The 17,582-nt window shown below is 37.8% G+C and overlaps 1 protein-coding gene across 6 annotated transcripts in view; it reads right to left on the bottom strand.

Annotated features, from left to right (window-relative positions):
* Positions 1 to 17,582, bottom strand: part of EPS15 (epidermal growth factor receptor pathway substrate 15) — a 67,777-nt gene that overhangs the window by 5,430 nt on the left and 44,765 nt on the right. For all 6 annotated transcript variants that reach the window (XM_039556587.1, XM_039556588.1, XM_039556589.1 and 3 more), the window contains 11 exons: positions 15,906 to 15,978; positions 11,088 to 11,249; positions 10,248 to 10,445; positions 8,170 to 8,367; positions 7,536 to 7,610; positions 7,107 to 7,197; positions 5,789 to 5,824; positions 4,831 to 4,967; positions 3,148 to 3,217; positions 1,877 to 1,953; positions 1,220 to 1,382 (listed from right to left, as the gene is read on the bottom strand). In XM_039556587.1, the coding sequence (XP_039412521.1) occupies positions 1,220 to 1,382; positions 1,877 to 1,953; positions 3,148 to 3,217; positions 4,831 to 4,967; positions 5,789 to 5,824; positions 7,107 to 7,197; positions 7,536 to 7,610; positions 8,170 to 8,367; positions 10,248 to 10,445; positions 11,088 to 11,249; positions 15,906 to 15,978 (1,280 nt within the window). The remainder of the gene's footprint in view (positions 1 to 1,219; positions 1,383 to 1,876; positions 1,954 to 3,147; positions 3,218 to 4,830; positions 4,968 to 5,788; positions 5,825 to 7,106; positions 7,198 to 7,535; positions 7,611 to 8,169; positions 8,368 to 10,247; positions 10,446 to 11,087; positions 11,250 to 15,905; positions 15,979 to 17,582) is intronic.

Below are 17,582 nucleotides of genomic sequence, written 5' to 3'. Positions count from 1 at the left end.
GTCATTAAAAATAATTACATTTAAGTACCTCAAATTTTATTTCCATTAGGAAAATAATTAAATGGGAATGGTTATCAAGATAACCACATTTTTAACCGTGCATATCAAATCAGCCTATTTTTTTCAAGTCATCTGTTGCTAAGGATGCTGCTGTTTCACCCCTAGAAGCTTGTATTCCAAAAGTGCACCATGTCACAGCCACTCCCACACAATCAAGTCAGAAATCCTTTTTATGTTTAAATAAGGACCAACACCAAACATTCCAATACCATCACTTGCCATGTCAGCTGTTTCAATGTTATTTACAATGGAAATTATTACTTGCAAGGCATTAGCATGAACCAGATCTCACACCAACATTAGAAATTAAACAGCTGAGTTTAAACTTCAGCATGAGCACTCCTGTATCTACTGTGTTCCCATTCTTTTGAGGAAAAGATGAATACATGTTTAAGTTTCATGCCAGAGTTTTTCAAAACACCTTAAGACTCATCCATATAGTGTAACAGTGAAAAAAATGATGCAGTAGAGTTCATAAAGACAACGAAACAGAGGACAGAAAATTTTAAAGGAATACTAGAAATATATTTTCCTATGTTTGCAAAAAAAATGAGAGTGAGGAGTCTGTTGTAACATGGTCTTGTTGCAACCACAAGAAGGTGTTGTTATCCATGCTAATCATAGCTTTTTCTGGAAAGCAGAGTGGTTTGTGCCATGGAGCATCCCTCAGGACTCCTCTACCACTGAGGAGAAAACAGCCCAGGGAACTTAGGTTTATTACTGTTACTGCTACAAAGCTCTGGCAAGGCCACCTAGAAAAAGTTAACCTGAAAACCTGAGCCAGTCATTTAACCCTATTTAATTCATTTTGCATTTGTGTCTGCAATGTATAAAACACACTAAATTCTCGCTTTAAGCATAATTTAATTCAAGATTCACAGCGTATCACATTAGTAACCATTTAATTTGCAGCTATGCTGTGTTCTTGCACACATTTCTAGTAAGTCTTTTCTCCTGTTTTCTAAATCCTTTGTCTCTTCAAACTATGATCCCAAACACCATGCCAAACTTAACTCTGAGGAAACGACCAAGAGATCAGGAATGGACTTGCTCCACATCTTGCTCATTCATTTTAAATTCAGACCCTTCGCCCTCCCCTCATAATTACTGTCTCTCTGCCAACATGAAGCAGCTGATTGTTACCAGTGTCAGCTCTTACCAGGTGGTGGTGGACAGGGCCTGGTGGGAGTTCCTGTCTTAGGGGGCAGTGCAGGAGGAACATCCTCATTTTTAGCGGGTGGTTCCTCAAATAAGTTTTTAGTTATGGTGACATTGCTGACAGAGCCTGACGTGGAAGAGCTAAAGGGATCCTCATTGTTGGCCTTCAACAAAGAAAACAGCAACACACACATTTTCAGTGCAGTGCTACTAGACATTCTCTTCAATAATACAGTATTAAATCAGAACTGAAAGTTTGGACTAAGACTAAAGAAAAGACTTTTGTTTGTTTTTACACATATCCACATACTACAGAAGATTGAACAGAAAGAAAAATCAGGAATGGCTACTGTTACAGAACTATAAAGTTGAAAGCAGTTAAACAGGAAAAGTAATACTTTTGCTGCTAAACACAGCAAATTTAAAAATAACTGGGTAAATTATAGTATCACTGGAAATAGAGAGAAAATACTTATGAAGCTGAAAAGATTGCATTCTTCACAGAATCGCAGGACAATCTGCTATCAAGACCTCTTTTTCAAGCAAGTCAGCCATTATAAATGTTTAGTAGTGGCAAAACTGTAATGAAGCTGAGTAAGCTCTGTCTTGTCACTGCAGTTTCATGCATTTTCTGTGAGTAGCAGCAGCTTCATGTTACCTTTGACAGAGTGCTGAAGTCAGCAAAGCCACCTTCAAAGGATTCGCTTCCAAATAGGGAGGCAAAGGGGTCTGTAGCTAAATACAAATCAAGCAAAGAATAAGATTAAAAGTTAAATATGAAAGACTGAAAAGAAAAATCCCACTACAAAATAGCAACTATTACATATTTTGCAACATAAACTAATTCAAGTGAAGTATTTTATGAGGTGAGCACTTCAAGTTTTAAGTAGCTTTTTCAAAAACTCTTAAGTGTCAACTTCCAGTTAAGAATAATAAATCTCCTGAACAGGAAGTAATTCAAAAGAAATACTGATATTATGTTTTCCTACATTAAAAAAAGTGAAATTCCACTGAAAATATCAAATAAGCATACTACTGGAAATGTTCTACTGAGATACATGTATGTATACACACAGAGGTGTTTTGTGTGCATACACCCATAAATATACATATACAGACATATATATATTTATGTGTATATATATGAACATGAACCAGAGCTCTTTTCTGACTGCAGACCCACTTGTGGAATCAAGTATCTGAACCTCATATCATCCCAGTCTAATTCAACAGTACGCTTTCATTCTCATGTGCCTAAAATTTGTGAAAACTGCTACTCTACTGTAGAGCAAGAAGTGCCATAACTCACTTCTGCATCTCTAAAAACCACCATTTTCCCCCTACAATTAAAATGAACAGGTTTACAATACAAAATCACACATGGATTCCTGTTTTGGATTATCACTTGTCAGTGCAGTTTAGGAAAACAGGAGTTAAGAGCCTTCCCTAGAACATATTTAGCCCTCACATGAGAGAGGGTCACAGAAGGAGCAAACTTGAGCAGGAAAAAATCTCAATGAAGTAGTTACTCTATTCCACATCTACTCTTGTAGTACAGAGCTATCCTGATGTTACTTAGAAAGTAACATGATATCTCAGAAAACAACTCTAATGGGAAGCAGTACCAACAACTCAAATAGTCCAAACGCTTAGATCAGGATATTGTCCCAGTTTTAGGTAAAGCAGAGGAACAGTTCTTGTGGAATCAATCTTCAGTGATACACACTACAGATAAAGAGTCAGTTTTGGTTTATAAAATTCACCCCTGGAAACAGGCACCTTATGTCACACTTTATAGGAAAATTCAGAAAACATGGGAAATCCCTAAAATGCTCTGTTGTAAATTCAGTTAAAAAACTAGAAATTAAAGCAAGGAAAAGCAAATAAAAATAAAACTCAAGAAACTTGATATGTATAATCTACTTTTACCTAGATCATTTGATGTAGTAACAGTGGTTCCACCAGGAGCAAAAGGGTCATTCTTCTTTGATATCTCTGTCTAAAATAAAAAATTCCTTTGGAGGGAAATTTGTTTTTCAGCTTAAAAGATTCTTCAATCTAAGAATACAGTCACGATTTATTTTAGTTTAGAAGTTTTAAGATAACACATTCTGGAAATAGCTTTTATCAGCATCAGTAAACAAGTCTGTCAATAGAAACTCCTCCTCTCTGTTTTGATTAATACTTTGGAAGGATGGAAAAAAGGTACAACACGTGCAACATACTTGGTAATAGCTAATGCAACAGTCAAGAGTATCTACCACTCATTTTGGTCTCAGATTTCTACAAGCAGAGCTATCTTCAGGAAACTATAACTACAAGATTCCAACACTCCAGAGATGTGTGGTAAAGCATTTAGGATGAAAGCATAATTTCAGAAGTACAGATCTCAAGAATCCACTGCTAATCCCACACCACAGCTCTGGCCTCCCTTTTTTTTCCTTCCTTTGGACTGTAATAAGACCAAGAATTGGTTATATTAGAACATCAAGACTTTGAAAAGGATACTGTGCCAAGTATTAGAGATTGTAAAAACCTAATTTTTAAGGCTGGAGGTGTAGACTGTGGTGTGTAATATGACCCTGAGACCTGCACAACGTGCACACCATGGGGATGGGCAGGACCACCACTGTCAGGTGCAGTGGTTTCTCACTCTCTTGGCTGCTGTGGGTGCACCTCAGGCACACCCTACAGCCACTTAACTTGCTTCTTAATCCACATGTATCTTTGAGACTTATATATGTCTATGCAGATTCTATGCACACACAAAGCTGGAAGTAAGGCATGAACAGAAACAGCACTGAAAAGGAAACAAGATGGCAAAAGAATGGAGACAAACTTAATGACGTGAAGAATTACAACTGCTTAAATTGTCTTTTGTCTATCAGCTTTAAATATTACACATTCAACAAGTTCTAGTGTACACCAGAGAGGGTTTTATGCCCAACTCTACCTTCTTAAAGGCTCAAGACTATTCAATAACTGCTTGTTTATAATGTGAGCAACTAAAAGTTACGCTGAAGTACATTTGAAAGAGGTACATTAAGTAGGAATCTCCATATTATGAGAGAGCTTTGATGATTCTTATTAAAAAAACCCCAAAACACAATAAAACCTAAACATACACCTACAGAACAATTTGTCTTTTCTGAGAGGAAACCCCATACACCACATCAGATTTCAGATAAGAAAGAGCACATACTTCTTGATGCTATAGAGTGTGGAGGCAAAAATCAAGTGTCTCAACTAAACTTGGTGAGGTTTATCCTGCGTTTCTTTCAGCTAACTAAGTTCCACCAACTAATAGAGCTTAAGTCATTATTGTTAAATAATGACAGAGCTTAAGTCATCACTGTCAAATGCTCTTAGCTGTGAAGCAATGAAGATCCACAATGAAATTATTTTAAAATGTTTTTGTTTTTACTTCTATTTCATCTGTGACTATTTCTAGAAAATAGGACACAAAAAAGACAAGACAGAGCCAGGGGATCAGACATAACCTTTATATGATTTCTGAATATCAATTCTTTAAAGCATGTCTAAATGTGAAAAATAGGTTATTTTGTCCAAATCATACATACAAAGCAGTAAAAGGTGTGACACCAAACTTACTGTGGTATTATTACTGTTGTCTGTAGAGCTAAATGGATCAGTGCCAGCAGTCACAAAAGGGTCGGTGGAGGATTGTTTGAAGAAAGAGTCAGCTGCAAAAGGGTCTGAGCCTTTGAAGGGATCACCACCAAAGGGATCTAAAAAGTAAATGTCCTTAACATTTCTGCTTGCTTTACTTAGCTCATATCCTAAAAACTGAACAATATATCGCTTTTTTCATAGTGCTACAAAGTGACATGTTTAAGGCCAAGGACCTTTAAAGCATGAAATTCACCTGTGAATAATTTGTATTCTTTGATTCAAAACATCAGACAAGCCAACATTTTCTGCACTTCATGAAACAGTAGTTCCAGAATCATCTCAGCATATAGGTTCTTTAACCAAGTCCCCTAAAAATGGAGCATTTTACAGAACTTATTGTTTCTAAGATCTCTCCTGCCCTCCTCTCCTGCACTCCCCAAGCCCAATTGATGTTTCTTATTTGGCAGTATCTTACTATTGCTTTCCCACTGTTATTTAGCTTTTTTGCCACCAGTAACTCCATTCAGGCCCAAGCAAACAATGCAATGACATTGCCTATACAGTCAGTCTAAATAGAGACTTCCCACCTTTTCAATACTTGATTCTAAAGGAAGTTGGTAAGTTAAGAGCCTTTAAAAGAGCACAGTCCTACTACCTTGCATATAAAACAGGCACCAAGAGTTTGAGGCCTTCTGTTCACCACCTTCACATACTTAAATTCCAACCAAGGAACTTCCAACAAGAGCAAAGTTCACTGGCAATGGACTTCTCTGAAAAGCCGTAACACAAGTGGCCAGATGCTAATGCCACATATATCCTATAATGACTTTTTGTGGCATTTCCACTTACTTTTCTCCTCTGAAAGTGGTGACACTTCTCCCCACTAGCAAGAACCATTTAGAAAAACGAGCACATTACAAGTTATAAAGTTACTTACCAATTTTTCCAAAAGGGTCATCTTTGAAGGGATCATCTGTTCAAAAGAAAAGCAAATATTCATTAAGCAACTTATTACCATCATGAAACACACACAAAAGCAGCCATCTCCAAGCTGCATTTCCATTGGCTGTTGTCCACAAACACCCACATTATGCAGTATTACCACTGCAGTAATCCAGGCCAGCTACTGAGACGAGTCCCAGATTTGTTTAATTGTCACAGACACTGTGGATGATAGCTCCTAAGTGTTTACTTCACTACTGGATGCATGATACCAAGTCATTTCTACTTCCTCATGTAAATCTGAGAGACAGATACTCTGTCTCTTAGATGTAGGTATCTACCCCGAATATACTGAGTGCTCAAAGCCCTAAAGTTTGGCTCTTAACAGACAGACCTTTTCTCTTCTGAAAGAAAGGCATTGTCAAGTGCTGTAAGAACACTTCAATATAAACAAAAATCAAGCAGGATCTACACAGAAACATTCAAGCTGTTTTAAATTAGTTTAATTTATTCATTAAAAATATTGAATCTGCACTGACATTCTTTCAGAAGCCAAGTGATCTGAAACAAATTTAGGTTATTTTCCTTTCAAAGCAATACAAGCTAAATTGATCAGGCCATGTTGATCTGAAAGCATGTTAAATCATATTAATGTGGCTGAAAACATCTGCTTCAGCAGTTAACTCAAATTAACTCCCCTTCCCCAACTGGCTCCATATAGGCAGATCATTCCATCCATAAAACATAAGAGCAGAGCAACACCATTCGTCAATGGCAAGTTCTTAAAATAAAGCCCAGCACTTCCACAAGATGAACAGATGGTGCAGTTCCACATTACCTTGTTCTGAGAGCCAAACTCACCAGAAGTAGGCCACAGCCATTCATTCTGAACCACTCACACCCTCCCCACAGCACAACCCAGAGAACCCTCCACTGACCTGTTTGTGGATTGGGGCTGTAAATCAGATTAGTGACACCGCATGTATCACAAGTATGCCCACACATTTACAGCCAAAATGCCACCAGGGCAGGGGCAGGGAGGGGCTGGGTAAGAGACATGCTCAGGAAGAGCAATGAGGGAAAGGAGCAATTTTCAGAACTCATTAGGAAATCCAGATCAAGGAAGGAGAAACATCCCGGAACTCTCATTTCTATCACTTCTATTTTTGTAATGCTATTGGCTCCACACTCCTGTCACTCACACATCTTCAGATTTATTCTATAAAGAGCAGTCTCAAGGTGCAGATGAGTCTGACGTGCTCACACAAGACCCGTTTCTGCAAATCTGTACTTAGACACAAATGATTACTTACTGCCAACAAAAGGGTCAGACTGGAAGAACTCTAAGCTGGCTTCAGAAACTAGATCAGGCAACGGATGAGATTCAGCATCAAATGGATCTTCCTGGGCAATGCAGACATAGAGAAACGTATTAAATTTTTAAGACTTGCAAGGATGGAAAGCACTTATGACATCTCCTGTTACCATTCAGTAGTTTCTTAAACCTTAAAGCAAAGAGACAGCTGGAATTCTATATAATTCATCAATGGAGATCCAAAATATTTTTCAACAACCTGCCTGCTACATGAGACGAAATGTTTTCAGGACATCACACTAAATAAAACCAGTAAGAAGAGACAATTATTCTTATACTGTTATATGACCATCATGCAAGCCTGAAACAGTTTAACCAGGGGTTTTTTTAACCTACTTTTTCCTCCCCCAAACTTGAACAAACTCACTTTTTTAGTAACAGTCGCAGCTGGGGTCTCTTTCTCTTCTCCAACAGAGACTGCTGTTTCAGGACTATTCCTTATCTGTACAGGGATAAAAGCAATTCACCATAAATAAGTAAATAAAAGACTGCACAATAAAATTTTAAGTTTTAAATAGAATTACAGAATACACTAAAGCATACTTTAAGAGGTTCATACTTATTATAGCACATACTTTAGTGTTCCATAAACCCTGAAAAATTTTAAAAAAATAAATCAATCACGAATCAACTGAGACATAAGGAGGAACATTTAAAGCAAGACAGTTTTAGATTTTCTGTACTTTTCCTTATTCTGCTCTCATTGCACCAAATGCAGACAGCTGCTCTCCTTTAATGTTAATTCTGCTATTCAATTTATGATATTTTGCTTTGGAAATAAATACAGACAAAATGTTATTGCCACTTTCCAGGCAAGCTAAAATTACCCCCTTTTCTGCTTATGAACTTTCAGATATGTGGAAACACAGTCCCTCAGAAAAACACCCATAAATTTCAGTTGTGCAAGTGTTTAAAAACATAATCAATCTTAGTACATTCTTAACTTATTCCAATTTCACAGCTGCAATGCATCGTGATCAAGCAGGCAAAACACTACTCACTGGAGACACACTGTTTGTTTGTTCCTCTTCTGCTATACTTTCCCTCTCAGCATTGTCATTAAGGTTTGCAGTTTCACTGCTGCTGTTGCTAAGACTAGAATGATCCACAGTTCCATTAACAAGTGTATTATGGGGCTGAGAGTGCCAACTAAATTGGTTATTTTCCAGTTCTTTCAGCTCAAGAAGCTTCGTCTGCACCTGTGAACAGAAATAAATGTATTTGCATCAGTATGGCAGCACATGGAAGCCAGTAAATATGGCCATCCCTTCCTAAATACAAGGTGGGTGATACATGTCTGAAAATCTTATTTAGAAAAACAAATATAATAAAAACCTGTTCTGTCAATCAAAGGGTGAAATTTGAGAGATAAGCAGAAATCCTATTTAGCAGAAGTGCAGAGTGGTTGAAGGACACCTTTTGCCAAGGAAGAAGACTGTCACTGGCAATACCAAGACTTGTTGTTACTCAAACTCATGAGAAAAGTTGCAAATGTTTCAGGGGTTTTTTGTTTGTTTAGTTTTACTGGGGAGTTTTGGTTGGGGGTTTTTTTCTTATTTTTATTTTGGGTTGGGGTTTTTTGTGTGTGTGTGTGTGGTTTGGGTTTTTTTCCTAAATTATGTATTTGCAATTTCCTTAAAATTAAAAAGGCTGCTTTATCAGAATTCTCATCTTCTGAGAAGGAACATTACAATTTCATTATCTCCCACATGACTTCTGAAGTCTACAAAAGCCAAGTCATGTTCCTAAGCAGACACTTATATCAATATGTTATTATTTCAGCAATATTAATTATTAGTTAATTAGTGCCTTACAGCAAATATTTACAACCAATCTGCCAGTTATGACAGAATTACTGGAGCTGGCAGGTTATGCAAAAGGATAAGCTTAGTTCAGATATTTGGGTGCCTAAATCCCACTGAACTCTGCTACATCAGTCACCTAATAGAGTTCTCAGGGTGTCAGCAAAGACACCACCAGGTGTCTTTCAAATTAACTGACCTCAGACCAGCCACTGGATAATCTCGCCTAAAGCACCAAAGCACCTACTGTTCCTTATTTGTGAGTCAAGAGCAATAAAATCAGGAGTACTGTTATAAAACCTAGTAAAAAAATGTCAGTGGTACAGTCAAGCATAACCACTCGTATTATCAGTCTCAAATCTGTTCATGGCAAGCACCTCTTGCCATATAAAAAACTGAAACAGTATAACCTTCTCTCTAGCTGTATTGAAATGATGAAAAAATCCACTTGTTTACTTCTCAGTTTCTAAACTAAAAGCCATATTTTAAAATTATGAATGTTACAAGACTCATTAGCAAGTTACAGATGTAAATTGTGTGAAATGACCACCCCAAAAGTCAGCCATTTCTAGGGTTCTAAGGCAGGATTTTGCCTTTTGTTTTCAACTTGGTATCAGTGTTAGTGGCTCATACATAACACAGCTGGCAACAGGGAAGGAGAACCATGAGGGAAGGGTGTGCAAGTTCATGCATCACTGAAGTAATAACAAATCACTGATAACAGAGAGAAACTGAAAATGTTCCGTGCAACAGCAGCCACCTCAAAGCACAGGGCTTGAAAACCAATGCAGACAGCTCTCTGCTTCTCAGTGTCTAATCTCAACTCAATTTCTTCTTACATCCACCTTACTTCCCCCCTTCAACAATGCACTAAGTAAATGCTATCAGTAATTTTATATCAACTTCACATCAATTAAGGAATTGTGAGAGTGTGCCCCAGGCCACGACTGAGGATGAAAACCTAAATAACTACTGGACACAGAGAATTTAAGTCTGCAACATCCATTTTTCATTCATTACATTATGACAAATTATCCATAGAGTATAATAAATTAATCCCTTTAATTAATAAACTTGGAGAAAGACCATGAAGTATGACTTAAGTCTGCCTCTAAAAATCCTAACAACTACTAGCACAGAACATATGTGTACGTAACTAAAGACATGAGCAAACAGTGAAGAAAAAAGGAAACAACGCCTTCCCCTTAAGACAAACCACATTAATGTTTGCCAGCTCAAAATATTTTTGGGGGGGTGGGTCTTTCACACTGCCTTACTGAATTGATTTCCTGTTGTGAATCCTGCAGATGTTGCTGAAGAGGTCCCAGCTGTGCTTTCCCAGACTCTATGCAATGCTCAAGCTCTGCAGTTTCTTGCTGCAGGCGACTCAGCTCCTCTTGGGCTTTGGTCAGTTCATCCTCATATGCTGAAATCTTTGATTCCTGACTTGTTATTTCAGCCTTCAGCATGGCAATCTAAAGCATGAATAACATTTCAAGTTTAAAAAAAAAACCAAACCAACAAAAAACCCACACCCAAAAACCCAAACAACATTTTCAAACACAACCAAATACTATTATATATGATCAGAAAAAGGAAAAATATCTCACAGCTATTGCAGAGATTATAGATCATACTGAATGAACCGTTAATTCTCTACTGGTGTCAGTAAGAACAGATTATTTTAGCTGCTCTTCTGACCAACAGAGGTATTTCTAGTATTGAAAAGATAATTTCAGACATTAAAGAAATACAATAGCTTTATGTTAGAAAAAAATTACCTAAGATGATATATTTTTAACCACTAAGAAATCAGTCCCAGTAATTAAGTGTTTCTAACTACATTTATATGGTATTATAAAATTTTGCTAACTGTTTGCTCTAAACCTCATTTGTGTGCAAGTACATCTCAATATGTTTGTTGACACACTGGTTCTAAATTAGGAACAATGAAGTGAGTGATGTATTTCCTATGCTCTGTCAGTCACAAAACCTTGACACTCAGGCTATTTATTCATTAAAGCTTTTTCTCCTGCCCCAACAACTGTAACTCTGCAAGGCCAAGTTCTTTAAGACAAGGCATTTGTTCTTCCAAGGGCCTTGGCCACCAGACTTACCAAATGGGCCTCCTCTGCACATTTCTGCCTGATGTCATTAAGTTGTTCTTCCAACTTGGCCTTCTGCTCATCAAGATCATTAAGGGTTTCCTGTGCTTCCTGTTTCTGAGCCTGCAGCTTTTGCAGATTACTGCTCTCCCGCTTTACTTCATCCTGGAGATCCTGAAATAAAACACATCAGCTTTACATTTGTTCCCTCTCTCCCCCTAACCACTGAATTCCGCAGTGCTAACCCAGATTTCAAAGTATCAACAAATTATCTTCCAGAAGCTGGCAGGGATACCAGACAAGCAACTCTCCTCAGATTCTTATTCAATGACATAAAAATAATCAGGTTGTTTGTGTTTGCTTTTCTTCAGTAAAACAAATCTCACTGAAGTATTGAGATCATGCACCAACACATGGATTAACTGTTTTCCTTACAGAAAGCTCAGGGTTTCATTTTGAATTTATAAGTTGTCTTTATTCAGGCTGCTACACTGTCTCTGTCCTATGTTTTAGCACTATATTTTACTGAGTTTCTTATTCAGAACATGGACCTGTTGGAGCAAGTCCAGAGGAGTTCATGAAGATGGTCAAAGGGCTAGAGCAGCACCTCTGCTACCAAGACAGGCTGAGACAGATGGGGTTGTTCACCTGGAGAAGTGAAGGCTCCAGGGAGACTTTAAAGCCCCTTCCAGGAACTAAAAGAGGTTTACAATAAAGTTGGAAAGGATCTTTTTATCAGGGCATGGAGTTACAGGACACAAGGGAATGGCTTCACACTGACAGAGGGCAGGTTTGGATGGGATATTAGTAAAAAATCCTTCCCTGTGAGGGTGGTGAGGCCCTGGCACAGGTTGCCCAGAGAGGCTGTGGGTACCCCATTCCTGGAAGTGTTCAAGCCAGGTTGGACAGGGCTTGGAGCAACCTGGAATAGTGGAAGGTGTCCCTGCCCATGGCAGGGGGTTGGAACAAGATGGGCTTTGAGGCTCCTTCCAACCCAAACCATTCTGTGATTCTCTGATAATAGAAATTCTTTATTCTGCTCCTTTCCCCTTCAAAACCACATGGCCAAAAATAAGAACTGTTTTTTGGAGCATGGTGAAAGACCATTAACCCAAATGCACTGCCTCCTAGGGCATTCCTGCCCCTAATTTTGCAGGGATCAACCAAAAACTTATTTTCTGTGTACCAGTATGGGTAAGAAATGCACATTTCATACACAGCAATATGGAATCTTTTGATTTACGTAAGAGCAGAGATTATGTATCTTGTGTTTTAAGTATATTAAGTAGCATCATAAAATAATTAGTTCATTTCTGAACCACAGGAATGGTTATACTGCAACAAGCTGCAGAGATAACACTGAAAAACATGTCAAGAAAAGAAATTAGGAAGAAAGAATCGTCAAAGTCAAGAGGAAAAGATAATACAGGGAGATCAAAAAGGATTAATACAAAAGAAAAAATACTAGATGAAAAGAGAAGATTGCAGCCTTTCTGAGAAAATATGGCATTTGAAGGAAGAATAATCAACAACAGTAAAAAATGAACAAGGAGCAAAAAAATTAAGAAGGATAAGAAAACAAGCAGACATGAAATTCTGATTAGATCACACATTTGTGTGCTGCTCTAAGCTACAATCCTGCTCTCCTTTTCTAGGGGTGTTTTGTTTGGGTTCTTTCTGGTGAGGGAGACAGTTTATCCATGTGTTGTGTGCTAACACCTCCACATAATGAGGACAAAAAGCCAGATAGAAATAGAAAGGCATATGGTGCAGCAGTCAGATGCTGGGGAATTAGGTAACCTCAAGACAACTGGAGGACTACCCAAAGATACATCATAGATGCTTTTATGTTAAAAAATCAACCACAAAACCAAGCAAAAAAATCCCCAAACCAAAACACAAAAAAGCCCCCCACAAAAACCTCCCAAATCGAATTTGAATTTCAGTGAAGAGTATGTCAGTATATAGCAGTCAGACTAGGAGAAATACTGGTTATTTCTAACCCATGAGAGAAAAAACACTGTGCACACAAAAAGCTCTTAGAGCAGCTACTGACTTGGATAATTGGGACACTCTTGATCCATCCATTTTATACATGGCTTTGAAAAGCAAGGATCAGCTGACACTTAACACAAGCAGTGGAGGAAAAAAGTAATAGCTTAAAGAGACTTCAGCCTCCTTTTTCCTACAGGAAGCAAGAATTCACATCCACATAAGCTAAATATAGATCACCTCCACTTTTCTCTGTCCTAGGCACAGCAGTAGAGAAGCAGTGAAGAGACCTAACTAAGCCTGATGGCTGCCAGAAGAGAAAAGAAGGAAAAAAACCCAACCAAACCCAAAACCTGTGGTGGTTTTTGTTCACATATGCACCTAACCACTCCAGAATTCAAGGCTGGAGTAGATACAATACAAAAAACTGGCTATAATACTCAAAGATACCTCTTCTTGGCGCCTAACCAGCGTGAAACCACCACAGTGAAGTAAACCAGGTTCCAATTAAGATTCAATTTCAAAGAACACCCTTCAGCATAGAAGCAGCATCTTAATGTTCAAGCACTGAATGAGATTCTATATGAAAACCACTAAGATACTTCAGGTGTTACAAACGGGCATTCTGATGGTAATAGTAACCCTTGTATTAGATTTATGATCATTGTAACTCTTTATGCCAATATAGGGTAGGATAAGGGAAGTTTAGGGATCTGTATTTCCATGGACAACGGGTTTAATAATTTGCCAGGGCAGTACTCCCCAGAAAAAATCACGTGCTAAGAAATGTTAAGCCTGAAAGAGGACAGAAAAGTAAAACTTCATTGACTTTCTAATGGCATTGATGCACTGCAATAAAGAGAAAATCCAATGCTGAGGGGGATACTTGGAACATGGAACTTTGAGGGAACACCACCCCTTAGTCTCTGCTCCTGAAGAGCTGATATTTTAATAAGCACATCAAACCCCATCAATAGGCTAATTTTCCTTACAACTCTTTTTCTGTCTTTGCTTTTTAGTACCTATTTACGTAGTATAGAAATTATTTTATAGAAGAAAAAGCTGTCATTCTTTCCCTCCTCCTATACAAATCAGTTTTGATTGATCACTGACCATGGCTATATTTGAGAGTACAATTTGTGTCCATGGAAGGAATTCTGGTATCAGAAATCCTGAAGTGTGATGCCACAAAACAAGCTTGAAGCAAGGAGGCAGGTTAGAGCAAATTGGTTTTGCACACTGATCTTTAGAAATGCCCCCATTAGAATAAAACCAGAAGAAAAATCATGAGGCAAAGATATCCTTAGTCTGTCACACTATTCTCTGAAGTTCTAGAAAGTTTGTTGAAACATGCAGGTCCTCCAAGAGTCAGGAATAAGAAAATATAAAAGGGCCAGCAGATTAAATAAATGCTGCAGCCATTTCCTGTTTGATCCTGGGGGTTTCTCATTTTTCTGCCAAGCCAATAACAGATTGTTCCTTCTCTGCAGACTGACAGAACTCTGTAGGTATGTTTAACAAATAGCTTCTGTGACCACTAACAGGTTAAAGACCTGAGACAGTTGCTTCCAACACCACTGCTCAGGATACAGAGACTCAGGCGATTCTGTGATGCTGCTGCCTGTCAAACACACACAGATGACACTGTAACATTCAAGGTAAGGTTGTTATCAAGCTTTACAAACCTTTTGTGCAAAGGCACCAGAGAACGCAACACTCACATGAGCACACACAGATTCCAGAAGACACCAACAAAATAATCTCGTGTGCAAAGCCAGAAATACCCCTGAGAATTCTGTGAACAGTGTGAAAGGGAATCTGCAGGGTGGGGAGGGGAATGACTGTGGAGCACAGGCATGGGCAACTTCCACACGCATTCCTGCAGCTGCTGGAGATGCTGCCAGTGTGACCAACAGGCCAGCATCTGATTATCTCCTCAAAGGTCACACTATTAATTATCATCCAGGCTCCAAGGATACTAAACAACCCTGCACAAAATTCACAACTCTTGTAAAACATCAGTTCCTTTTCAGCCCAACCAAAATTGAAATGCAGAAATCTTGCACTATTTGCTCTTAAGTAAAGATTATGGAAAATTATATTCTTAAAATAAATTTAGAAATAAATATAAGTGGTCAGATATCACACTGAAGATTGTTTTTTAAAACAGCAACTTAAAATTTAATTGAAATATTGCTTTGCAATATTTAATTCAGAGCTTGGCTAGTCTGTCAGCACCCTGAACACTGATGCTGACTGCATAATTTTTAACACCTGCAAAACATTTATAAATTTAAATTTTCTGATATTCTAGAAATTCAGTATCATCCTTTCAAATAAAAATCAATATATTCTTCTAAAAATTCACTTAGATTAGGCAAAACTAACTTGAGGCAACATTCCTCCCAAGCTGGTAATTACTGTGCCTCTTAAGAAGCAGCCCTATACATGAGTCCTTTTAATTCAGCCACTTAAGTTTATTAATTAATTTACAGTGCTACAGTGTCCTCTTTAGTTTTAATTACACAGTAGATAGTCTTGCTCAAAAAAAAAAAAAAGAAAGAAAAATCTATTCTTTTGTAATATTTTTAATTTAAAACTCCATGCATGCTACATATCCTAAAGAAGCTTGCACATTTATATAAATTTACACAACTACACCAACCCAAAATTATATAGAAAATATACTTCAAAGCACATTCTTTCTGTTAGCCACCAATTTTTTTTTCTTTTTACTGCATAAGTGACGTGATCTAAAGACTCAGTAATCCCACTGTCATGAAAGCAGCACATGGTGCAGTATCAGGTGTCTGAAGAATAATTGGATGTTTTATTTACCTGGACCTCACTTGTCCTCTGCTTGATGGCATCTTCTTTCTCCTTCAGGTCTTGCTCTACATTATTCTTTTCCCTGGAAGACCAGCAAACAATGCAAGAATACTTAAGAACATCAGCTACAGCAGGTACAGTTATCCAGCCCCCTAAGCCTGTATCTCTCTTTAAATACATAGTGAAACATTAAATGGGAAAGATGTAAGGGATTTCTGCTTTCCAAATTATTTACAAGACAGAAGCCCACATAAGTGTTCTGCATAAACCCCCCCTGTCTTTCCACCAACTGCACTCCAGTGCTAAGAATGGCTCAAAAATGGAAGGGGGCGGGAGGCAGAAATCAATGAAATACTGTCTCCAGTGATCTCACTGTTGCTATGGAGCACTTGTCTAATGAAAACTGCTAGGAAAAGTGGGAGGGATTGCATCAGATTCCATCTATTAACCCCTGCAAACACAGCAATGCCTGTGCTCACAGCAGCCAGGGAACACTCTCACAGGCCAATCGAGCCCATTAATGCCCTTTGCCTGTCAGATTTTGGATCCAGCTGTTGGCTGGCTTGGCTTGCTGGAATCACAATCTGTTCAGACACTCCACACGGAGTGATCTGCTGTGTCATATCAAGCCTGCCTCTACAGACATTTATTTAAGTTTAAGTGACTGCTGATGACACAGGAATTATCATCAATAAATTCCCATCAGTCAGACATAACAATAGCTTTAAGAAAGGGAAAAAAACCCGTACAACTCAGAAGTGTTACTGTTATAAAAAAAATCATGAGTGTTTCTCTCTAGACAGCATATGGAGTCTTTTCTCCTTTCACTGACGCAGAAAAACATTAAGCATTACAGTTTTTACATAATCTTCTCTAGATATTTACTTCCATAAAGATTTTGTTAATAAACCAACACACACACTAAAGTTAGAATTTGAACAATAAACCTAACATTTCTAATGAAATACCATAGTGAAAAGCTATTAGATTGTATTACTGGTATATACTGAAATGAAGAAACTTCATATTTTAATAGCAGATTGTTAATCAATCTAAAACTATTTATTTTACTGTTTACTCTTATTTAATATAGAAGAAAGCTTTTCTATGTCTGAAGCAAAGCAGGTCTACTCTAAGTTCTCTTTACTCAAGCTGAGAAAGTTTTGTTTACTGCTAAACCACACACAATGGAAATAAAAAGAACCCAGATGTCAGATCTTAACTGAACATTTGCTCTGACAAATAATTACTATAGACTATACTCTGCTATTATTTTTCTCATTATCTGAATAAAGAGAAGCTTCCTGATTATGCCCAAAGGGAAAGTTTAAATGGAAGGAAAAGGAAAGATGTGGAAAGAGGAACATGGAAGAACAAGGCTATTATATTCTGTTAAGTGTGATCCTTCAAGTTCCATAAAATTTCTCACTCTCCATTCATCAGAAACCAGAAATTCTAAAAAAATCTCTACCTTTTCAATCAAAGCTAGAGCACACTCCTCTAGGTCAATAAGCATCTGTGTAGCATAGCTGTACTTAGATATTTAAAGCATTGCAACACTGGGTTGAAACAACCTCTACTGCTTTGGCTTCCACAACTTTCCATGAACAAAGGTCTCAATAAAGCACTTCTACAAATCTATGTACAAATCAGGCTGAAAAATACCTTCAAGCCCTCAAACACCCA

The sequence above is a fragment of the Corvus cornix genome, chromosome 8 (genome assembly GCF_000738735.6).
Source record: "Corvus cornix cornix isolate S_Up_H32 chromosome 8, ASM73873v5, whole genome shotgun sequence".
Lineage (NCBI taxonomy): Eukaryota > Metazoa > Chordata > Aves > Passeriformes > Corvidae > Corvus > Corvus cornix.
The sequence above is the reverse complement of the archived record's forward strand: the minus strand, read 5'-3'. Positions and strand labels throughout refer to the sequence as shown.